Genomic DNA, 24066 nt, shown 5'->3' on the forward strand with positions numbered 1-24066 from the left:
ACACACACCTTAAAGGACCGTAAGACAAGATAAAACGAGAAGGACAGCACAAGACAGGTGTGTGCAAAACCTGGGCAGAAGGAAGCTAGCCCCACCATGGAGGAGGAAGAAGCCTTTGCACTGCCTGCTCCCTCTGCCTGGAATGCTCTTCCCCGGACATTTGGGCGACCCGGTCCTTTGCCTCATTCAGTGCTGCTCAATGTCACCTCCTCAGAGAGGTATTCCTTGACTTCCCCTTCAAGGACAAGGTTACCTCTCACTCCCCTGGCTTTATTCTGCTGCATAATATTTATCACCACCAGGAAGTGCTTCATATGTTTGTGTGTGTGTTTGGGACTCGCCTCTCCCCCTAGAATGCAAACACTGTGAAGGAAGGGGCTTTGTTGATGTCTCTGTCCCCAGCCCCTAAAATAGTTCCCGGTACATAGTAAGTGCTCAGTTAATAATTGTGGAAGGAATATAGAATGTTGGGAGGGGCTTCTCAGGGAGGGTTGCTTTTTGAACTTGGCTTCGAAAGATGAATGATGGAAAGATGGCCACATAGGGGGTGACCAGGAGCAGAAGAGGAATGGGAGGGAGGGGAGGGTGGGTGATGGGTATTGAGGAGGGCACCTTTTGGGATGAGCACTGGGTGTTGTATGGAAACCAATTTGACAATAAATTTCATATATTAAAAAAAAAAAAAAAAAAAAGCCTTCCCTGGGCGAGCATCAGCTACATGGACAAGAACAGCAAAACCATTCTTTCCCTCCCTCTTCTTTCTTCACCCCTTACCCTTACATCACTTCCACCCCCAGTGAGGGTGAGAGACGGCGAGACAGAGCGAGAGCGAGAGAGCGAGGAGATACTCTCATTTCCTTAGGACCATGCATCTTGGTAGCATTCGCTCCCCCTCCAAGGTGTTACAGGAAACAGAGCAGGTCTGAAACGCCCGCTACCTTACAGATCACGATGACTCCCAGTGGTCTTCACAGTTAAGAAGGGCATACATTTAAGAAGGCAGCCTCTGGGCCCCCCTCTCTCTTTCACACACACACACTCACACAGACTCTCGCACGGTGGGAACGACGCTCAGCCGCGGGGCGGGGCTGGCTCATGTCAGGTACTGCACCACGAGGAACATGACCACACAGGTGAGAAGCATGCCACCGATCATGAAGTACTTGTCCTGGAAAGCCCGCTTCTCAGTGAGCCGCATCACGGTGTTGGACAAGCCCAGCATGTTGGCAATGTCAAGGATCTTCTTCTGAGTCCCCTGGAGCGGACGAGAAAAGAAGGAAACACAAAGGTCAGCTCCTTTTGCCAAGGAATGGGACTTCTCCTAGAGACAGTCTCTTGGTCATACCTAAAAGCATAAGCAGCATCAATCCACTCTGTGGTCAAATGACTTTTGATCAAGGTACCGGAGCAAAGCAAGGAGGAAAGAAAAGCCTTTTCCACAAATGTGCAGGAATGATGGACCCTAGTACATATATATATCGTGGACATATGTACATACATGTCTCATATGTACCATACACATGTCTGTAAGAAGATCCTCAGTTCCTATCATGCACAAAAATTAATTTGAGATGGATCACAGAATTAAACATAAAGCTTCCAAAGGAAAACACAGAATGAAACAACCCAGGTGTACATCCACCAGAGAATGGATAGACCACTTATAGTGTATCTGTACAATGGGATATACTACTTGGCAATAAAAAGGACCTAATTACCAACTTGGAACAGTATGAATGAGCCTGGAAAACACTCCTGAGAGGAAGAAGCCGCTCTTGGTAATACATTTATATGAAGTCCACTAACAGGCAAAGCTACTCTACAGTGAGATAAATCAGAACGGTGGTTGCCTGGAAGGAAGGCAGGCAGGCTGGCTGGGAGAGCATGAGGGATTGTCCGGGGGCAATGAGGATGGTCTACGTCTTGACAGCAGTGTGAGTCACAAAGGTATATGCATCTGTCGAAATTCAAGGACCCGCACGAATTAGATCCGTACGCCTACCGTATGTACGTTACACCTCAAGAGAAAATTTTAAAATGAGAATGTTTTACATATTTTTAAAAAAGGAAACCTCAGAAAACTTTTCCTCTGCTCCCTGACCCCAAAATCCTGGCTATCGGCCCGTTGACTGTGTGGAACACAATGGGATTCTGCTGCGTCTAACGTGTGGGTCAATGTCCATGTTCGCGAGAGGGTCTGAAGCGGGTGACGTGGAACGACCGTCACCAACGCAATGACCCCTTGTATACGTGCCATCAAGACCAAAAGAGTATTTTACTCCTAAATCAACAGCCCACAGCACTCAGCCTGCCCTTCCTCTCTGCTTTCCAATTTTTGTTCTTAAGAACACTTGACTGCTCACGAAGCGGCAAGTATAAACAGATGCTGGGCAGACCCCAACTCGCTTCCACACACGTGGCCCATCAGGATGGACGGCATCTAACCTAATGCCCCACATTCAGTTTTTAAGTGAACAACACATTAACCAGCAAGACAGAAGAGGCAGAAGTGAAAACAGCATGAGGCATCACGGACAGGCACTCGAACCCTGGGTTCAGCCCAGTGACGAACAAGCCTCCCCGGAAGAGATCTTTCGGGTCAAACTTTACCGTTGCCAGCGGAGGCCAGAGACATGTTTTTGCAACGACAGTGATAGTGAAATTTAGGCTCTTGCTAAAGATTCTGGTTAGCTCTGGGGCGCCTGGGTGGCTCAATCAGGTAAGCGTCCGCCTCGTGATCTCGGCTCAGGTCACGATCTCACGGTTTGTGAGATCGAGCCCCACACCGGGCTCTGCGCTGACACCTCGGGGCCTGCTTGGGAGTCTGTCTCTCTCTGCTCCTCCCCTACTTGCACGCACACCCTAAGTAAATGATAAGTAAACTCTAAAAAAAAAAAAAAAAGATTCTGCTTAGCTCTGAAGGCAGATTATTTCATCCCTGCATGTAATACAAGTACCCAGCTTCTAAAATCACCTGAAAATTAACATAAATTTCAAAAAATGTATTCCTTTCCAGCCACAAATTTCCCCCAGCCACGGCCCAGCAACTTCACTCCTTTTAACGGTTTAGGCAGGAGTGGGGTGGGAGGAGGATGGAGAGAATCAAGACCAAAAGGCGGGTAGGTAGCAGCGGGTGTACAGAGGAAACTGAATTAGAAACCTCACGTTCCGACCCCAACCGCCTCACTGGGCTGCCCTGCGCATCCTTCTGGGGACAGCACAGGGGCAGATGCCGCTGAGACTCCGCAGTGATATCAGACTTCGATAGGAAGCGAACATTCGCGTTGGCAATAAGCTCTAACCTTACCCCACCGGGTCGACGTCAGTGAGACACGGGGAGGCTTGTCCTAAAAGGGTTTTACTGTTTGCCCGAGATATGGGCAATTTTCTAAAGAAAGGGCAGATTAATCATCACGTATCAGTTCAGATTACAGTAGGTGGCCGTTCAGAAAGAGGGGCACCCGCGAAGCTGTTGGAGACACACTTCCAGACCACCAGAAGCACCACGGCCGGCAGCAGGGCGTGAGGGTCACTTGCGGGCTGCCTGACTTTCTCCCTGGTGACGACGGCAGGGGCTGTGCAGCAATGTACTGAAGTCCCGCGGGGCTGACGGGCTCAAAGCGGTCCAACAAAAACTAAGATAAATCTCACACTTCCGAGTGACTGTTTCTCACAGCTCAGTGGCTGGGAGTGCTGCGTTCACAGGGGACCACACCCTGATAATAGGCACAGCCCACACCCCATTATCCATTAGAGCTGATACAGGAAAAGGGCTGAGGCTGAAACATCATGACTGACATCAGAATCTGTGTAATGTTTCTGTAAACCACTCCCAGGGGGTTTGAGCCTCGGCCAGTGGGGTGGGGCTTCTAGGAATACCTGGGACTATGGAGAGGGCAGCTGCTAGGGGCCAGCCCAGATGCTCTAGAACCCTTCTGTGCCTGCGGCTAGTCAACCCAGGCAGCCCTCCGGCCCCGCCCACAGGGACTCAGTTACAAGAGCACAAAAGGTCTCGGCTATCAGGTGGTCGGCAGGAGGGGCTCTCCGGGAAACCACGTGAGGGTGAGGGGCCACGTGCGGCCACGTGTGCCTTCTCAGAATCGTGCATTCTGTAATTTCGGCAGTTGTGGGATTTCTTGGTCTTAGTGGTGCCTATCGTAGCAGCCACTTTCATGGTAAGTTCAGTAAACGGCAAAAGACCCAGATACCAAGTGATGCCAAATTATGGTTCGTTGCAAGCACAAGTAGCAGCTGCGGGCGAAGGGAAGGTGGTCACTTGTGGACTCCTCATACTTCAGCTCCAAAAGAAAGGACCCCAGACTCAGGGCTCTGTCTCACCACCAAAATAACAAAACGCGAGGATACGTAACCAAGACGTCAACGCGGGTACCCAACTGGTGAATGAGGCCAGAACGAAGGGCCTCCTCCCTGTCCCCCAGAAAAGCCCCCACCTTCAAGGTCAGTCTCTGGGCCCTCAGTCCGTCCAGTATACCGTGCCCGCCTCCGATGAGGTTGTCCATGCCATGGTGAATTTTCTGGAGGGAGGAGTTGAAATGCAGCGAGCTATCCATTGGGATGGTCGTGTCAGAGTCCTGTGAAAGAAACGCAGGCACAGGATTAGCTCTGCCGCCTGGTCAGCTCCTGGGGTCCCAGCGGGTCTGACTGCTCCGCCTGTCGGCCAAGGCCAAGCCAGAGAGACAGCCAGATACACACGGCCTGTGAATTCCTGCCTCTCCACCATGACCACCACTTAAGAAGGAACATCAGTCCTGCAAGGTCTTGCTGGGCTTCTCCTGAAGGCTTTCTCTGACTACTCCCCTATTAACTTAGCTTGTTCCAAATGTTCCTTTCCTTGGCTTTCCCTTAACACAGGTTTGCTTTTGTTCTGCAGCTGTTTTATTTATCTACAGCTGTCACTGCACTTAGACGGAGTCTGACTAAGGACAAAGGAGACAAAGGCCTAATGGGTAGTCGGGATGGGACAATTCTCCTCAGCAGTCCAGAAAGGGCTGTAAAGAAATGAAGGAAGAAAAAAACTGGCACCGATCAAGTACTTTCCACCCTGATGCCCATTACCCTAAGCTCACTTAATCCTTATCCTAATGTTATAACACAGTTACTGTACTATCCCCATTTTAGAGGTGAAGAAACTGAAGCTCAGAGAGGTCTAAGATCACACAGAGCTGTTCAGTCCAGCGGGGCCTGTATCTCACTACTGAGTGCAGAGCCGGCCCTCTTAACCATCCTGTGGGAAGAAACACTGAGACTGGCCTCAGGGCTCTAAGTTTACACCAGAAGCGGACTGGATACAGAAGGCAGTCAGGACTGGCCATAATTCCCTTCTTTCCCGCCTCCCGACAATCGCACATTCTTCTGCCATGCACGGTCATTCTCCCCTCTTTCAATCACCACGAAGAGGTTCAACCACCTCTTCCTTGCTGCATACGTTCAGAATCACTTTTCATGCACCTGCTCTCAGTGCCCCCTGCTAACACGGGAGCGTTTCGAGAAGCAGGCGGGGACCATAGCTTTTCACTTTTTCACAAGCTTTACTCTCAGCATCTTCAACAATGTTCTGCATACAGCTAATGCTCAGTGGGTCACAAGACTCCAGTGTTTGAATGAATCAAAGAGAGGTGTCTCTTCATTCGACAAGCGTTTATTGAGTGCCTTCTGTATACAAATCGTTCTTACCCTTCCGCCTGAAAGGGTAGACCTAATTGGGCATTATCACTCAGAAAAACATATCATAGCTCCAGCTCACAGAGTGACCGGCAAGAAGTTCATTTGGCAAAGTCAACTTTGATTAAGGGGCACTGCGTGCAGAGCACCGCACCGAGCTGATATGCAAACAAAACAATTCTGAGCGATCATCCCTGACCTAAAAGAGGTTTGAGTACCCAATGCCATAGCGATCAAAAGCCCACACACCTTTTGGCGTGTTGTAGAATTCATTACACTTTTGAAAGGCAGCTATGAAAACTTGAAACTACCGAAAGGAAGGAAGGAAGGAAGGAAGGAAGGAAGGAAGGAAGGAAGGAAGGAAGACAGACAGCTGTGCCTACCACTATGCCTCCAACACATCCTCATCACACTTCTGAATTGTTAATCAGTGTTACTTGACTGCTTACTCTAGAGAAGCAGAAACTACACAGGCACATTCTGAAACACTCAGGGAAATTTGCTGCAAGTGTGGACACAGCAGAGAGACTTAAGCATCTGTGAAACGTGGGCTGATTTGAATTCTGATGGCAGGCTTAGAGAGCTAAGACCTCTTTAGAAAATGAACCTCTCTGTTAAAACAAAACAACCCAAAACCCACCTCACTTGGTGGAAATACATTATAAGGGACCTGAAAAAGGCCAGTGTGTCCTCTAGCCATCAACAGCCATGTGCAGGAATGGATCCTATTAAGACCGAGGGGCAGGGGCAAGGGTCTCCCAAAAACCAAACATGCACACCAACCAGGCCACTTTTGAACAGGCTCAAGTCAAGCAATCCATCCAAAACAAAAGACCTGTTAACAAATTCCTCCAAACTGCTGCTCAGATTTGGGGCAAAACCATTTTAAGGCATCTGACACGGGAACCACACACATACACAGCACGATGGCAAGTGCCTGCAGGCAGCTTTGAAATGCTGCCCCTCATGACAAATGGTTTCAGTTCTCATCATCTGTCTCTACCTGATCAGAAACCGTTTCCACCATGTGAACTTCCACCTCTCAGTCAAACCCAGGTCATTTTCACCCCTGCCCACTCCTTCACTTTAACTGCTTCCGCTTCGGGTTTTCGTGTTAGAGAAGGAGGTTCCCTGTCTAGGTCTAGTGTCTGTGGCAAGGCACAAAGCCCACTGTTACTTCCAGTCGATCGGCTTCGGACACCCCCTACAAAGATGAAGCTCCAGGACCCGAGTTTCAGTGGCGACGAGCTGCCGAGTGCCTGTAGACACTGCCCCCCACCCCCTCCCGCCCCCCAACCAGGAGCCTGGCTTACGTTAGTGGTGAAGGTTCGAGACAGAAGTTCCTCTCGCTGTCTCTCCTGCTGCTCCCTTGCGTATCGCCGATGCTGGAAGTTTCTGAGAGCAGTCTGCAGGTGCTGGACATCATACTTTAACTGGTCAACACGACTGGAATTGATGGACACAGAGATTACATTCCAGAAACCCAGGGCCGCACATTTTGAGCGGCCAGCCTTCGTATTCAAGAAAGATGCTTCCTTACTTCTCCCTACACCACTGCATGCTGTCCCCACCAAAATGATCTGATTTTGATCACTGATGTTGAAAATAAAGAAGCGGCCTGTGGTTCAAGTACGGTTGTAGCACAAGAGATCCCAACAGCTTTACTTAAGCATCTGCTGGTCTCTGATTCTGGATGCATGACAGGGAACACGTGACAGGAAGCAGGCTCAAGGACCTCTCCCTGACCTGCCATGGATTATATCGCTTTTCAAGAAGGAGCCCAAGGGCACCTTTCGAGTAAAGCAACAACAAAGTTTCATAAGAACTTTTGGGAGCAGGGGCTGGGCTGGAGGTGGTGAGGGTTTTCATTTGAATTTCATGGCGGAGTATCAAATGTTACATCAGTATTTCATTATAAATCGGCTGATTGAAGTGATTAACGGCAAGATTTCATCTCAATCCAAGAATGCAGCAGGAACCAGAGGGCAGTGCACACCTCCCTGGCTGCTGGAGGCTTCAAGTAAGGCCACGGGTCTGGCCAGAAAAACGGTATTGGAGGCAAAATTTCAAAATGACCCAATGTAAGGAGATACAGGCTTCTGAGCCCCTAACCTCACAGGCTTTTTATTTTGAGGAAATATCATTGAAACGAAACCGTGCCCTTTAGGGGGACTTCATCTTCACAGAGTCTCAGTTTTTCAATGCGTAAATGGATTTTCAGAATATCTGACAGCCTCCCCTGGACAAGAGGCGTCACAACACTCACAGTTTGGCATTCTGTCTTTTGTTCGGGGGCTCCTTGCTGGACAGAATCTCCAGACGTTCTAGATGGCTGAATATCTGGTCAATGCTTGCTTGGATTTCGTTTTCTACTACTGCACAAGAGAGAAAAAAGAGTAATTGCTGGAAAAGAGACAGTGAGCTTAAATTAGAATGATACAATAAACATGTCTTTTTCCATATCCAATAAATTCAAAGAAACCCATTCGAAAAGGAGAAAAACGCATATCGTACTGAATAATGGAAAAAAATTCAAGTGATACTGATTCTGTAAATGTTGTTCTAAACACACACACGCATATATACATGTAGCTGTTAATGTCATAGCAATGCCAATTGTTTAAAAAGCTACAGATAAATCTGTAGAAATAAATTTCCTGCCTTTAGAAAATAAAATGAATATTTGGGTTGTCCAAATAAAATATTTTAAGCAAAATGCAGTATCTTCTGAAACAGAATGAGGTCTCTTTTCCTTTGAGATTATTCTCAGATACGAGTTATAAACATCTAGTAAGAAGGCTGCCAATTGAATTCCCTACAGTAATGAGGTTAAAAGAAAAAAAAGCACAAAGGGGAAGATTAGTGTGTGAAACACAGAGAAGAGCTCCCTTGAGGCTTTCCATAAGGACGGGCAGGCTGATGCTGGAATCCCCAAAATAGACTGAATATCACTAGGAAAGGCCCAGGAAAGAATCCACAGAGGTAAAGATATGATAAATACAGTCATTTTCCTTATCCCTCTTGATAAACAGTCAACATGGCCTCTTTTCCATTTCTAATCATGTGACAGTGAGACTGCTGGGAAGGCAAACAAAGCAGATGGATAGGAACTAAACCGTGTACAAAAAGGGCACCCAGGGGGGCGTCTGGGTGGCTCAGTCGGTTAAGCATCCGACTGTGCCCGACTGCTGATTTCAGCACAGGCTGCGGTCTCACGGTTCGTGGGATCGAGCCCCACACCAGGGTCTCTGACAGCTCAGAGCCTGTTTGGGATTCTCTCTCTCTCCCTCTCTCTCTGCCCCTCCCCTGCTTGTGTGCTCTCTCTCAAATAAATAAATAAATAAATGAATAAATAAATAAATAAACATTAACAAAAAAAAAAGGTACCCACATTGCTTCTTGCCCAATAAAGACACGACAGTAAAGAAGCAATGTCACCCTCCTAGGCCAACCTGCAGCAGCTAACATATGCACTCTAGATTAGAACAGGGTGGGGCACAGAACCCAGAAAAGAGATGCTTTTGACGCTCCAAAAAGGAGGCATGAGCAAACAGAAAAGGGCATAGCGACAGCCAAGCGGGGAGGTGAACGGGTGGCATCAGCAACGTGTGGGTAACCAGTGGCATCTGTTGTGGCCAGCTCAGAGAAAGGACCTTTTCTGGCCAACAGAAAACCGTAAAACAAAAAGCAGCACTCTTCTCAAATGAAACCACAGTGTGGGAACTACACTAATTAATATTGCTATTCGTTTCTGAATAATCCTCCTAAAAAGCCACAGTTCTCAGCTCAGAAGAAATGACCAATTCCAGTTAAACATCTCTGAATTTGTACGGAGTACATTCCTCCCAGGGCTCGGTAATTAGATTAAGACAGAGGAGAGGAGGTCCATTCCCATAGGGCCCTGTCAGGGTGAGTTGAGGGGTAATGGGGGATAAGGCCTGTGGGATTCCACGGGGCGCAATGAGAGAAGTCAGAGGCTTTGCCAGAGGGTTTTTCTGTCCACCCCTAACAACAGAACTCCTTCGGCATGGAATCATTAAGCCCCTGAGGCAGCAAGGCGGTCAGGAAACACAGCCCATTAGCATCGTGTCATCAGGAGAAAGGACTCTGCTCTCCATAGTTAATGACTCACAGTGCAGAGACTGCTTGTCCGCGGTCTCCAGGCGTCCCATGTGAGACTGGATCTCGTGGACCTGCCTATCAAAGGAAGAGAGAGGAAATGAGTGAGACAGGAGTCATCGACAGTGCTTCGGTCAGGAAAGACAAATTTTCTGATGCCAACGTGTAACTGATTTAAATCGACAGCATCACTGAACTGTAAACTTTGTTAAGTGGCACTTTAGGCCACATGTTTTGGCCCGGTTTCTAATATTTTACCATGAATATTAATAAGAACACTAACAGGCGGCGCTTACTAAGTGCCTGCCACATCGGAGACATTCTGCAAAGTCAATAACCCTATGCGGAAAGGACCATTATCATCTTCGTTTTATAAATAAGACAACCGAAGCCCAGAAAGGTTAACTTGTTCAAGGTCACACAGCAAGTGATAAACCTCAATCCGGACCCAGCCAATCCCACTCTCTGCTCTTTGACCCGATGTGCTGAGCGCTGGTCTGTACTAGGGAGAGTCAAAGGGCAAGAAAGATATAATCCTTGTCCTTGAGAAACAATGTAATTAGGAATGACAGGCCAGAGAGACATGACAAGTCCCAAGAAGATTTAGGGGAACATCACTACATGGAAGTGTAAACAAAAAGGAAGCCGAGGGGCTACGCGCAGTGGCGTGGTGCCAAGGAAACGTAAGAAAGTAAGAGTAAAAGCTGGCGGAACCCGGTGGCGTCAAGTGAGTTCTAAAGAGCACTCTGAAGACGGAAACTTGACCTGATGAGGGAAGAGATGAAGAAAAGGATCGGCAAAAAGGCACGTGGATTACAAGCAGGTGGGCCTGCCCGGAAGCGAGTAGGGGTCGGAGGGGAGAAGGGATGAGGCGCTCAGTGCGAGAAAACTATCAGAGGAAGGTCCTGAAAGACGGGGATGTCCCGTCCGGTAAAGGCCTTTCCCTGGCAATCCCAGGCGAGTGCCTCCTCATTGGGAAATGCGACACCGTACCCTGGCTCGCCAGCGTGGTCTCAGATGGCGGGCCCTAGCGTGCTCTCCGGAGGCTCCTCGGGGCTTGACCAAGGTCACCCCCAGAGCCCTTCCTAGCAGTCGTCTGCGATCAGTTCTGGAATACTGCCTTTGCTACCCCAACAACGGGCTCCTGGTGCTTCCGGTCTCTCACATCAGAGCCACAGGAAAGCAGTCTGCTGAGCAACTATATCACCTCCAACCCTTGAGGGAAAGGTCAGCAACCAGCCTCCACCATGAGCACCACAATCTGTGAACCCAAATTTACCAATGCAAGCCAGAAGCCCAAACTAGGTTTCAACTCTGTCTTGTCTTTGCCAGGGCTTTCCTGCGGACTCTAAACATGACCCACGGCACCAGAAGCAAGGCCAGCGCTCTACTGAGTCTGAGCGCACCTGGGTAAGACCCACGGCCCTGAAAGGAAACTAGAAATCACCACTAGAGATGGAGGGACCAGACTGCTCCTCCGGTAAGATAGGTCCTGATAGTGTAGAATGAGGGCACGTGGAGGTACGGAGGTAGATGGAGGAACACAGCTTGAGTTAACCAACATCTGGGTCAGGGTAACCACAGAGACAGCAAGAGGACTGCACGGCGACGCCGATGGGAAGACAATTAGGATTTTACCGAAGGCCTGCACGTAGGCCGTGAGGTAAGTTGTCAATGGCAGCTTCATAGAGCAAATGTGAAAATTAGCAGTATTGACAGGAACGGGAACAGAAGAAAAAAAGGGAGGGGGGCAGGGGGCAAAGAGTATCCAAGACAACTCTGAATCAAGTATGAGAGGGATGACCTGGTCCACCTGCTATGAGGACTTATGACAAAGCCATAATAACAACACAAAACCAAACAAAACAACATCATTGCAGTGCGGAGACAGACAAACCCTAACCTTGACCCAGGAGCAAAGAGTAGAGTCCAGACACAAAAAGAAACGCAAGATGGTTTAAAGCCCAAATGTAAAAGGCAAGGCTTTAAAATTTTCTGGAGAAAATATAGGAATGCATACTATGACTTCAGGTTGAAGAAGAATTTCCTAAACAAGGCAAAAAACAATACTGTCCCCCAAACAAAACACACCACAAGACTCGTCAATTTGACTACATTAAAACAAAAAACCTGTCTACACCAAAGACGCTCTAAAAAAATAAAATAAAAAGACAGGCAGAGACTGGAAGATACCCGCGCCAGATAAGAAAGGACTAATGTCTAGAGTATATTAAAAAATGCTGCAAATCAACAGGAAAAGTCAAAGCACTTTTGTAAAATGGGCAAAGAGCAAATGACAGAAAAGAAAACCCAAACATATCTATATCTATATCCATATCTACATCTATGTCTGTATCTATTATTCCACTTGACTAGTAATCAGAAGAATGCAAAGTCAAAATAACGAGATAGTACATTTCTCCCATGGATTGACAAATACTTTAAACTTTAAGGACGAGGGCTTCATGGCAGGCTAAATAATGGTACCCAAGGGATGCTAGCCAAGATTTCCAGCATTCTACCACAGGACTGCCTTCAGCTCTACGTTTTGTTCAAGATTTTTTAACAAACCAACTTACGTTGATGACATTTGCACATCACTCTGTGCTATAATGAGCCTAGGTTAGGATGTTGTACCACAAAACAAATAGTAATATTTTCATTTAGGCTAAAATAGTAAAATTAAATTTGTCAGGGATGAAAAGCATTCCCACTTAAGACTTTTTTAAAAAGTCCCCAATGTACAATATCAAGTGGCATTCCATCCTGGGAGCTGTCTGTTAAAGGCCCCTATTAAAGACTTCCCCTGACGGAAGATGGATGAAGAGGATGACCGGGAAAGAGTCTAGAAGTCAAGTCATGAAGAGGAATGGTCAAAAGAGCTAGTGATAATAAGCCTCTGAGAAAAGAAAAGAAAAGAAAGAAAAGAAAAGAAAAGAAAAGAAAAGAAAAGAAAAGAAAAGAAAAGAAAAGAGAAAAAAAAAACAAAAAAACAAAACTCCATTAAAATGGGGCAGCTGGTGCTTTTCAAATACGTAGAGCTGACATAGGCAGAGGAATGGGCTCATTCTCCACTGCGGCTCCTGAAGGGAGAGCCAGAACCAAGAGCCCCATTCAAGAGGGTAGCTTTCAGCTCAACATGCCCCTCCCCACAAAAACCCCAGAATAATTATGAACTCTCTCTCTTCAAGCAAAGGAAGAAGGGGGGCGCCTGGGTGGCTCAGTCAGTTGAGCGTCGACTCTGGGTAGGCTCAGGTCATGATCTCATGGTTCATGGGTTCGAGCCCCGTGTCGGGCGGGCTCTGCGCTGACAGCTGGGAGCCTGCTTGGGGTTCTCCCTCTCTCTGCGCACCCCCCCCAACTCGTGTTCTTTCTCTCTCTAAACTTAAAAAAAAAAAGAAAAAAAGAAAAAGAGCTCCTGCATGTTTAAACACAGGGTACACGAACTGCTTCGGGTTTTATAAAGGGTCTTCCTGACTACAGGGAGTTGGAATGGAAGATTTTGCCAGTCCCTTCCAATTTTTAAAGTCTATGAGGACAGGGTGAGAGATGATGGCAACACTCATCCTATAAACACCCTTCAGGTGGCTTATACCGTTTTCTAAGCCAAAATGGACAAACTTTAAAGTTGCAGGGAAACAATACTGACTTCTCCCACCTAAGCTCTGAATGCTTTGAATGAACTAGAAGAGATATGGCCAAGAAAATGATTCCAATCTCTACATTTCATGCCTGGGAGGAAATCAAATGCAAAACAACAAAGCAAGCAGGCATGGCATAGGGGGGACTACTATGTGGCAAGTCTGTTTTAAACCGAACTGGGAATTCAGACAACACACTGGAAGCCAATAAGGAACAGGTGATGCACAGGCAGGACTTGGGGCGGGCGGGGGGGGGGGGGGGGGGGGAGGTGGACACTAGAAACCAGAAGTCTTAGCCCTGTCCAACATGGGGTCCGTGGTGGGCTTAGGTAATAACATCACCAAGCAGAGAGACCTCATAGTAAGAAAACAAGGTCACTGTTGCTGACTAAAAACAAACAAACAAACAAACGAATCCAGTCTGTAGAAATGAAATTGCTTTTTAAAAGTCCATGGAACTACTCTCATCCTTTCATATACACCTATTTTGTATCCATGCTGCCTCTGGCCCCTACGAGCAGGGAACAGTTTTAGAGTTAAAAGATACTGGTTGCAAGTTCTGGTCCCACTATGGACTGGCTGAGGAACCAGGAACAAGCCATTTAACTCCTTGGTGCCTCAGTCTCCGATAAAACAGGGTACACACATGAATAAATAATCACAACTATTTAAAGGCTCATAGATCCAAATGCAATATGAAATTGCTGTGTAACCTTTACGGCATCATACAAACATTTGTGGTTGTTTTTGCTTTACTTAAAAGTAGTGGGAACCATCTGGTCATTTTCACCTCACCCACCTTGCCGCTTCTCCATTTAGCCTCTCACCAGAGGGCAAATTCAAAAAAAGGAAAAACTGGTCTTCAGATAAGGTAACAGTTTTCACACCCAGCTGCTCACCAGAATCACTTGGAGAGCTTGTTAAAAATAGAGCTTCTTGTGCTCCAGACCTACTGAATCGGAAGCTCTAGGGATAGAGGGACCTAGGTGGCTTAGTCGGCTAAGTGTCCGGCTTCAGCTCAGGTCATGATCCCACGATTCGTGGGTTCGAGCCCCGCTTTGGGCTCTGTGCTGACAGCTTGGAGCCTAGAGCCTGCTTCGGACTCTGTAGCTCCCTCTCTCTCTCTCCCCCTCCCCCACTCACACTCTAATTCTCAAAAATAAATATTGTTTAAAAAATTAAAACCGAAAAGAATCTCTAGAGATAATAAGGTCCAGGGCACTGAGGGATCCTAGACTATACAGGGGACAAATATAGACACCTCTACAACCACTTGAATATCAAAAATAGAAGCCTGGCCACTTATTCATCTATAAAGTTCATCCTAATGCAGTATTACTTAAGCATAAAATGTTTATTCTGATTTTCACCTCCCCTCCCTCCCCCACTCATTGCTCAGGCAGTTAAGAAGGAGTTTTCAAGATACAGAACTTTCAAGTACTGATTTCATTCCAATGTACTGTCAGGGACATGGCCAGAGATAACCACAAAGTGGGTTCAAAGTTCCAGTAAAATTAAGATGCTCAGTTACTGTTGTGTCAATTCAGCCTCGATCATTAATTTCTGCAACTGCAAAAGTTAATTGCTGACGCTCGCAGGATTGTGTGTTTCCTTTTAAGACACTCAATCACCAGTATCATGAAGCTGAAAGGAGCCTCAAAGTTTATGAGCTCCAAACTAACATTTTATAGATCAGAAAAAGAAGTCTAGAACCAGAACTCCCAGGACTGGTTCAATACTTCAGGGGAAAGACACACTAAAAGATCTGTCCTTTCTTAGTAACACAAAAATAATTCTATTTCATTCCTTTTCCAATGGACTCACAGGTCTGATTATTTAAGTTCCATCATCTATATAGATATAAAAATTTTTTTCTAAAGTAGTCTCCACGCCCAGCTTGAAGCTTAACGCAGGGCTTGAACTCACCACCCAGAGCTCAAGCCGTGAGCTGAGATCAAGAGTCAGATGTCCAACCGACTGAGCCACACAGGCGACCCGTCCCTTCTTATAATTTTTATATGAGAATAGGGCTCCCAGGGTAAGAGCAAATTCTGTCGTTTTAAAACTGTTACAGAGTAGGTTTTATATTTGCACTCAAACCAAACACTGCATCAGTATGGTCTCTGGTATAAACCAAATCAAAAGAAAAGGGAAAAAAGTGTAGCAGCAACAACAGATTAGTGTCAATCAAGAGTTGGGGCCGACGTCATTTAGGAGCTGTGAGTTACAATGAAACTTATTCTGACGACCTTAGCTCAATGATGGATCTTTCTAAACTAAAGAAGATTCCGTTTGTATTGTTCATTTACACTCCATCCAATCCTGCCACACCTTAGATTTTTTTCGGACGTCCCTGGGCTCTCCAAGTGAATAGTAAAGTAGGTGTAGGGGCCCTGACTCCCACCATCTCTACCAACCCAGAGCAGTGAGTTGGCAGGTGCTGGACAAACAATTTATAATCTGTAAGTATGACTTTCCCTTCACCTAGTCTACTTAGCAGGTAGTCGCGGCCTCGAAGATCCCATGAGCCGTCCGGCCCAACGTCCCCACGCATCAGGCCGGACCCTCCATCCGCCGCCGACTTGGGCATCCCGCCAGAGACAGAACTTCCGAGCCGCCCCCGGCAGCGCCCCGGCGGAAGGACTCGGCCTCCACACTGGCGGGCGCCCGAGGCCCCAGCCAGGGGAGCCGGCCTCGCCCAGCCTGGCTGCGCCCCCGCCCGGGCCCCGACGCGGCCCTCACTTGTGCATTTGCTAGTACAGCGGCTCCACGTCGCCGGCCCCGCCGGGTCCGGCCCTGGCTTCCTTGGAACACGTCCTCACGGCCCCCCGTCCGGCTTCCGGCTTCCGGCTCCCGGTCGCAGGACCCGCCCCCTCCTGCCGGCCAGGGCTGCCCCGACGCGCGCCCTGCCGGTGGTGATGGAGACAGAAGAGGAGGGCGACGGGAGAAGAGGCCCGGACAAAAAGGCTAAGGGTAGTCAGAGGCACTGCCGCAGATCGGGGACGAGGAAGCATAGTTGTGGGTAGGGGGGCGGGCTTCGGCATCGAGTCAGGCGTTGACAAGGACAGTCGGAGAAGTAGGGACGTGAGGTCCTCAGAGCAAAGCTGCAACAGAGGGGGCGGACACCTGCCATTCCCCAGCGGAGGCAGGCTGGGGGCGCGGTTCTCGCTCTCCTTCCCAGTAAAGTGCTCAGTTGTGGGTCTGGAGCTTGCGCTCCGCTGGGCTCTTGTGCGCAAGCATCTCCTATGTCAAGGATGTCCGGTTACTACCCCCCCCCCCCCATTTATCCTTCCAATAAACTCCCAATGAATGAGTGGTAACCGTGTCTTGTGTGCTGTGGAGAAACCGGGTTCCTCTTGCCCTCAAGAGAGGTCGCGGTCTAGGAAAGGAAGTGAGATAAGGGTACAAATAAACAGCTGCTTTTTTTTTTTAATTTTTTTTCAACGTTTTTTATTTATTTTGGGACAGAGAGAGACAGAGCATGAACGGGGGAGGGGCAGAGAGAGAGGGAGACACAGAATCGGAAACAGGCTCCAGGCTCCGAGCCATCAGCCCAAGGGGAGGCTGAGAAACGGAGCTCCTTGCGTCCCCGCCTCGAACCAGAAGGCTGTCACCCTCTCCTGCGCGGGGACTCAAAGTTCCACACCCAGAAAACGGCGAGGGGTCACTGTCTCTCTGTGCAACCTCAGCGCACTAGCTGGCTCTCCCTACCAGTCCTGCATTCACTGGTGCTCTTATCCAGCAGGGCCCAGTGGGTGTGAATAACTCAGCTCTCAAGGCAAGAACGACGCCTCAGTGCATATTTGAAAAGCCAAATCAAGTACACCGGGCTCCGGGGCAGGTGTCGGACTTGGCCTCCCTCGGGCCCAGAAAGCCTTCCTTTCTCCAAACAGCCCCTGCCACCTGGCCTTCCCCGCCCCGCCCCCCGCCCCCACCTCTAGCCCAGCAAAGCCACAGGCTGACACTGCCTCCCAGCGCCCTGCTGGCCCAGCCTGGCTGGCTCTAGGCCACTCATCCGAGGAATTGAGACAGCGAGGTGGTCCCCCGTCAAAAAACCCTCAGTCCTTCCTCCTTTGGTCTCCCTTATTCCCCCCGCATCCTTTCCTACTCTGCTCTCCTGCTCCAACGTGGTTGGGGACCCTCAGTTCCAGTCCCCCCGCAACCTCTCTTTGCTGGGTGTCGAGGGAGGGAAGGGCTGCCTGGCCCAGTGGAGAGGAGTGCGCGCGCGCGGGCACCGACTTCGGGGTGCACGCCGCGTGCGCCTGCCTGGGGGGCCTCCACGTGGCCGAGCACCGCGGGGTCCTGGCAGCGCCCCTCTTCCCTCCTTGCACGCCCCGGAGCTCTCTCTGTTCTTCCCTCGTATGGGGCCTTCATTCAGGGCCTGAGCGCACCGTTCCTTCCATCTGTAACACTCTTTCCTGAGTCTTCCCCTTTCTAACTCTGACTCATTCTCCAAGGCTCATCTTATATGTACATTGCTCCAGGAAGTCTTCCCGGCTCTGCCCTCCTCCACTCCGGATTAGAGGGTTCACCTCTGTACTTCCAGGCATCCTGCCTCCCTTCTAGCTCCCTCTAGGCTGTTGTAGCAGCTCTACAGGCTGTTGTAGCTCTAGGCTTACTCATCTGCCTTCCCTGTGAGAGAGTAGGACCGGGTCTACCTTGCTCAGTGTGGAGCTCACAAAGCTGGCTCAGTGCTGAGCACTTGGTATGTTCTCAGTAAATAACTTTAGATGAACGAGTAAATGAATGAATACATGAACAAATAAAAACCACTCCCAAAGCTTGTGGTAACTTCCCCAACCTAGTGGGAAGGTGATTTCTGCTCGGCCCTGGCATTTTTCCCAAGGGGGCGTCTTGGGCGGGCACTAGCTGCATGCGTGTGTGTGTGTGTGTGTGTGTGTCCGGGACGCTCACCTCTTGCTCAGCTCCTTCAGGGCCCCACTTCGGCACAGGCCCAGGTAATCCCCCAGAAGCTTCAGCTGCTCCCGTCTCCTCCGGACGAGGCGCATCTGCTCCACATGCTCGTACAGCGAGGCATTCACCAGCTGCAGGCTGATGAGGGGCTGGGCCCGGATCTGCGTCAGGAACCTCAGAGCCTGCAGGCAGATCTGGGACACCACCAGACGGCAGACGGGGGCGGTTGGGGGGGGGGGGACAGAATGGCCGTTCAGTGAGCATCTCTGCGACAGGCACAGTATTACCCACCCACTCACCCGCCCTGCCACCACCGTCCAAGGGAAGCGGTGCCATCTTCATTATACAGATGAGGAAACGGAGGACCAGAGATGAAGTGACCGGGCCTAGGTCCACAGCTCATAAAAGTCAAGATCTGAACCCAGTTGCCCTAACTCCCAAACCTACTCTCCCTCCCAGGCACTAGCTGCGGTCCCTCCCCGGCCACGTTGGGTCAATGCCCCTCTCCCCCTGGGCCTACAGATCCTTCCCACTATTTCCTGTCTTCCCAGCCCCCATTTTCCTGCCTAACAGAAACAGGCACTGCCCCAGCGCCGACCCAGGAACCAGGTGACTGTCTGAGTCAGGCTCCAGCCACGGGAAACTACAGATCACACACAGCTTAACAAGGTTTCCCGAGCGCCCCCGCCCCAAGCTCTGGCCAGCAGCACCAACCAGGGCTCCCCCAAGTCCCCGTGTGGAGGGGAGCGAGCAATCCCAGCCTCTCCCACTGACAGGGTGTTACAGGTTCTACCCTCGGCCCTGACCCTAATGCCAAAGCCGGTTACTGAGCGCCTACTATTTGCCCGACGGTGGGCTGCGGATGTCAACCATATCCTTTCTTCGGGCTGATGACAATTCAATGGGGGAGGTGTCACCACCCCCATTTTACAGATGAGTAAATGGAGGCTCAGAGAAGCTAAAGTGGCTTATCCAATCTACCTGCAGAAAGCAGAGCCCGGGTCTAAACTGAGGTGTTGTCTCTGCACACTTGGCTGCCTCATTAACTACCAAGAAGCTTCTCTCCCCTTCAGTCTCCTCCTTGGTGTAATAAGAAGGCCGGAGGATCTGAGATGGTCTCCACCATCAACTACCATGCAGTGGTTAGGAGTCGGGCTTTCAAGTCAGAATTGAATTCGAATCCTGGCTCTACCACTGCCTACCAGTAGGACCTTGTGACACTTATTTAACCTCTGTGACTCAGTTTCCTTGTCTAGAAAGTGGGGAAAAGAAAAGCATCTCTTACGGAATTATTTTGAGTTTAGGTTAAAATAATAATAATAATAATAATAATAATAATAATAATAATAATGCAGGGGCGCCTGGGTGGCTCAGTCGGTTAAGCGTCTGACTTCGGCTCAGGTCATGATCTTACGGTTCACGGGTTTGAGCCCCATGTCGGGCTCTGTGCTGACAGCTCAGAGCCTAGAGCCTGCTTTGGATTCTGAGTCTTCCCCTCTCTCTGCTTCTCCCCCACTCGTGCTCTCTCTCTCTTTCTCTCAAAAATAAATAAATGCAAAAAATAAAAAATAAAAAAAACAGTTGTCCGGATGTTGTAAATAGCGAGTGTGTTTTATAGCCAAAGAATTATTTGCATCTGTGGCGGTTCTGAGGTTTAATATTCTATATGCAGTTAGTTAAATACTTACCACTGAGGGCAGGAGTGAGGACAAGGTAACCAACAAAAAGCCAAAGTGAAGCTAATGTCCTTGGGGTTCCGGTCCCCAGCAAGGTGGAGGCTGAGGTGGCACGGAATCTAAGAGTCACGTTCCCTGTGCTCTGACGACACATCCACACGTCAAGACTGCATGGCCAATAGGCCTGGGTCTTGAGAAACAAATAGCTTCTTCTTTGTGCTTCTGTGTCTGTCTTAAGCAGAAATCTGTGCCTTTGGGAGAAAGCCAAGTTTGTGCTCCTCCAGGCAGGCTCTGACCAAGTGAATGAGGGGCTGAAGGTGTGGCAGGCCTCAGGAGAAAGAAAGGGCACTGATGTAAGGCTCTAAGAGACTGGCGGGTGCCATCTCCTGTAATGTCCTCTGAGGCAGATACTTATTAATCCTTCTTTATAGATGAGGAAACTGAAGTTAAATAATTTGCTAATGGTAACATAGCTAGGTAAGTGGGTAAGCTCAGGTGGAGAAGAAGAAAAGAGAGATCTTAGAATACATCTTATTCAAAAGCATTTGGTGAACATAAAAAAGTACTCAAGACTAAGTCACACTAAATGGTACCAAGTGGACAGAGCCTGTTATAAATCAGTATGAGTCCAGAATGATCCCAACTTTACAAATGTATGTAAACAAATATACAGAGAAGGCTGACTGCTCCAAGGGGAAGTACAGCCAGTTGGCCAGCCCACCCATCCATCCACCCGTCCATCGGTCCACATCCATCTACCCATCCCTCCATCCACATCCATTCACCCAACCATCTGTCTACATCCACCCGCCAACCCATCCACCCATCTATCTATTCACAACTATCTACCCACCCATCCCCCATCCATCTAGAAATATAATCTATCCTAACTATCTTTCCTTATCTATTCTTCCTCTCCCTCTCTTTCTCTCTCTCTAGTTGCTGGTGCCTTAAACAGTTTTGTCCGTGGCCATGGGAGCTGCAGAGAACCACCCTCAGACCTCCACCTGAGGAACGAGGCAGGCACTGACAGAGTTCTGCCCAGGGGCTACAGACCAGCAGCACAGGTTTTTCTTGGTTGGCCCTCCCACCATCATGGGGCCTGAACCAGTGACCCTAAATTCCCTAGAGCCAAACTCCTCCACACAAAGAGCAGCAACAAAGGGGAGCGACCATTCCTTTGTCACTCCTCAGCCCTGTGTGGCCACGACTGGTTGGGCCCAAGGCTTACCGGGCGCTTGGTGAGGTCCCAGTTGTGGATGATCCTGGCCGGAATCACCGAGGCATCGTCCTGGTGGCAGATGTCGCAGTAATAGAGGCCAGAGAAGGCACAAAGCTTGGGTCGTACAAACGAGAAGCCAATCTGCCGGGAGCAGCCTGGGGAGAGGGACGGCAGGAGAGTGAGCAGTGGCGGGGCCAGAGTCTGGGGACAACGCAGAAGCTCCTAGGCAGAAGGACCTGCTATTTAAGGAAGGGGCAGACATAAAAGGAGGACACAAAGATCAAACAACCGTCACTCACATGCCCACCGCTGAGAAACAACCCCATTACTTAGTCTTTACGACAAAACACCGTTACAATTATTGCTGTCATTTTGCAGCCGAAGCAGTCGGTGCACAGAGAGGTCAGGAGACCTGCCCAGTCACAGGACGACTAAGTGGCAGAGCCGGTAATCGGATTTGGGTTGGGTTGGTGTTAGAGCCCACATCCTCTTCTACCTAGCTGCCTGTGTTCAGTGTTCCCACTGCTTGCTCACCAATGCCAACCTCCCGTAGGCCCACCCCTCCACTGGGGTCCAGAAACGGAAGCAACCGAGTCAGCGCCTCAGCAAGCAGGGTAGGAGCTGGGGCCATGGGGCCGGCCGACAGGCAGGGAGTAGGTGGGGAGGCCAACCGGAGGCAGGACCGTCTGGACACTGCTTGGAGTGTCCAGCTTGGAGTCAGAGAGGCCGGACATCTCAGGACAGTGGTGCAGGGTCCGGCTTCAGCTCCTCTGCTGGAGGTCCCTCCACAGCGGCGGGCGGTGAGAGTCAGAGTGGGGCTCAGATCCTGAGCACATGCCTGCCTCCCACAGGGCCAGGGGAAAGAGGCCCTCTGGCCTTGGGACGAGAAGGGCTGGCTCTTCTGCCTAATAGCTGCCTCATCCTAACCTTCGTCGAGGTTTTACGAGGTTCCATTTCAGTATCTATAAAATTCAGCTGCTCCTTGCTCTCCTGTGGGGGTGATGACCAAGTTTAAAGGAGATGAGGCTTTGAAAGTGCACTGTGAACCATGAAATACAGCCGGATGCCGGCGGTGGGCATCCACCCGGCCACAAAGCCATGCCTGCAGCAGGAAGGAAGCCCAAGCCCCCAGATTCAGTCTCGGCCTGAGGGCTGGCGGGTGAGAGGCACAGTGAGAGCCGCCCCCTGCCAGCATTCACACCCACTGGGGGACCCTCCCCACCAGCCCTGGGGGGCCTGGCCTCCTCCCCGAGCCCAACACCCACAGGCGGAAAGGGCAGAGCGTGAGTGTTAGGGGTTGGCGGGTGTGAGGAGGGAGTGAGCAGGGACTTGAAAATGTCTTCTGCAGGAAGAAAACCGCAGACCACTTCCTTCCGGATGCCCGAAGCAGACTTTCCCTCCGGTCCCACAGGCTCCAGACAACAGGATGGTCCCCAAACCACCTGCAGCCGCGTCTCCTGCTAGGGCACCCTGCGGCAGGGCAAAATCCTCACAGTCCCCCTGGAGAACCGAAGGTGATGGAAACAGGGGTCTGGGTCGGGGAGAAGAGCTAGAAATGGAACGTGAGCCATGGAATATCTCACTGCCTTGAAAAGCAATGGGGTGGAGAGGCCCTGCGGGGACACGGCCAGAGCGAGGCTCTAGGACCGTCAAGGTCCGCATCTGGCTTCACCACAGGACAGGTTATTGTTAGGACTAAGTTAAATAACCCAAACAAAGCAGCTGGCCCGGTGGTCCCACACAGAAGAATCAGGCTTGAGGACAGTAATGATACGGCAGATGTACTGACGTAGAATGATATCCATAATACATTCCTCAGTAGAACAAAACCAAGTTGCAGAACAATATATACAGCTGTGCTGGCCCATACGGTGGCCACAAGCCACAGGCGCCCATTTCAATTTAAATACCTTTAAGTTAAACTGAAAATTTGGTTCCTTAGTCACACTAGCCACATTTGAAGTCCTCAGGGGCCACAGATGGCTTGTAGTTACCGTATTAGACAGCACAGATCTAGGATATTTTCACCATCGGAGAATGTTCTATTGCACAGCACTCAGTAGGATGAGCCCATTTTTGTTAAGCGAGAAAGACTGTGTGCACTTGCAAAAGCATGCAGAAGTATCTGGAAGGGTGCCGTGCCCCTGCTCCAAAAGAATCCAATGATAGGGTGATATAATAATGAAGGGGGCGGAGAGCACAGCTCCCTGGATGGAGCTCCCTGAGCAGAGAGAGCAGCACCCGGCAGAGCTGTGCACCCACAGGTCCCAACCCTCAGGGCTGCTGGCCTCGGTGGGTGCTGGGGAGGAGCAGAGGCTACGTCTGCTGCAACATCCCAGGGGTGGCATGGGGGCGCTCGTGGAGAGCCAGGAAAGGGCAGAGAGCCTACATCGGGAGCCCCACCCGAGGCAGAGTGAGGCGGGCAGGCTGGGGGTGGCGGGACAGCAAGGGGGCACCTGCACAGAAGCAGCCCTGGGAGTCGAGGCCTTTCTCCGTGGGGATGGCCACGAGGTACCGCAGCAGGAAGCCGTTCTCCCGCGTGGCGAACTTCAGCACCTCCTGACAGTTTTCGTCCAGACTCCCACCCAGTGTCACCGCCTCCTCGGCCTTCTCCAAGTAGGATGCCAGGACCTTGCGCACCAGCTCCCTCCACAGGGCGGCCTCCTCAGCATTCCCGGCCTGCAGCTTCAGGACGGCCTTGGCCGTGATGATTTTGAAGAAGGATGGGCCCCCGAGGCTCGTGTCTGGCAGGATGTCTCGGATGGTCTCAACTCCGTGGCTGTCACTTAACATTTTCTCGTTTCTCACTTGG

At 50.0% G+C, this 24066-nt stretch overlaps 1 protein-coding gene across 3 annotated transcripts; it reads right to left on the bottom strand.

The window, feature by feature from the left end:
• Positions 1-288: 288 nt before the first annotated feature.
• LOC124522055 (Golgi SNAP receptor complex member 2-like) lies at positions 289-24047 on the bottom strand. 3 transcript variants are annotated; one of them, XM_047093236.1, is made up of 8 exons: positions 23711-24047; positions 21264-21409; positions 18357-18550; positions 9815-9879; positions 7949-8057; positions 6996-7128; positions 4452-4592; positions 289-1255 (listed from the first exon to the last, which is right to left on the bottom strand). In XM_047093236.1, exons 1-8 carry the CDS (start codon positions 24045-24047, stop codon positions 1094-1096), a joined length of 1287 nt encoding a protein of 428 aa, XP_046949192.1. In that variant the 3' UTR covers positions 289-1093. The 3 variants fall into 3 exon arrangements, with proteins under 3 accessions (XP_046949192.1, XP_046949193.1, XP_046949194.1); XM_047093237.1 differs by lacking the exons at positions 18357-18550; positions 21264-21409; positions 23711-24047 and adding an exon at positions 16185-16667; XM_047093238.1 differs by lacking the exons at positions 18357-18550; positions 21264-21409; positions 23711-24047 and adding an exon at positions 15927-15987.
• Between the last annotated feature and the right edge of the window lie 19 nt (positions 24048-24066).

The sequence above is a fragment of the Lynx rufus genome, unplaced genomic scaffold (assembly GCF_022079265.1).
Source record: "Lynx rufus isolate CCGP_SWC_20201006 ecotype Redwood Valley unplaced genomic scaffold, mLynRuf1.p SCAF_34, whole genome shotgun sequence".
In the NCBI taxonomy this organism is placed as follows: Eukaryota; Metazoa; Chordata; class Mammalia; order Carnivora; family Felidae; genus Lynx; species Lynx rufus.

Bases quoted from the DNA above. Each gene is read 5' to 3' on its own strand.
- LOC124522055 (XM_047093236.1), bottom strand. From the start codon at position 24,047: ATGTTAAGTGACAGCCACGGAGTTGAGACCATCCGAGACATCCTGCCA. The intron at 9,880-18,356 runs GTGAGCGTCCCG...TTCCTTTGATAG, and splicing joins CTGAAGGAGCTGAGCAAGAG to GCAGGTCCACGAGATCCAGT. The intron at 1,256-4,451 runs GTGGGGGCTTTT...CGTCCGCTCCAG, and splicing joins CCCAGAGACTGACCTTGAAG to GGGACTCAGAAGAAGATCCT.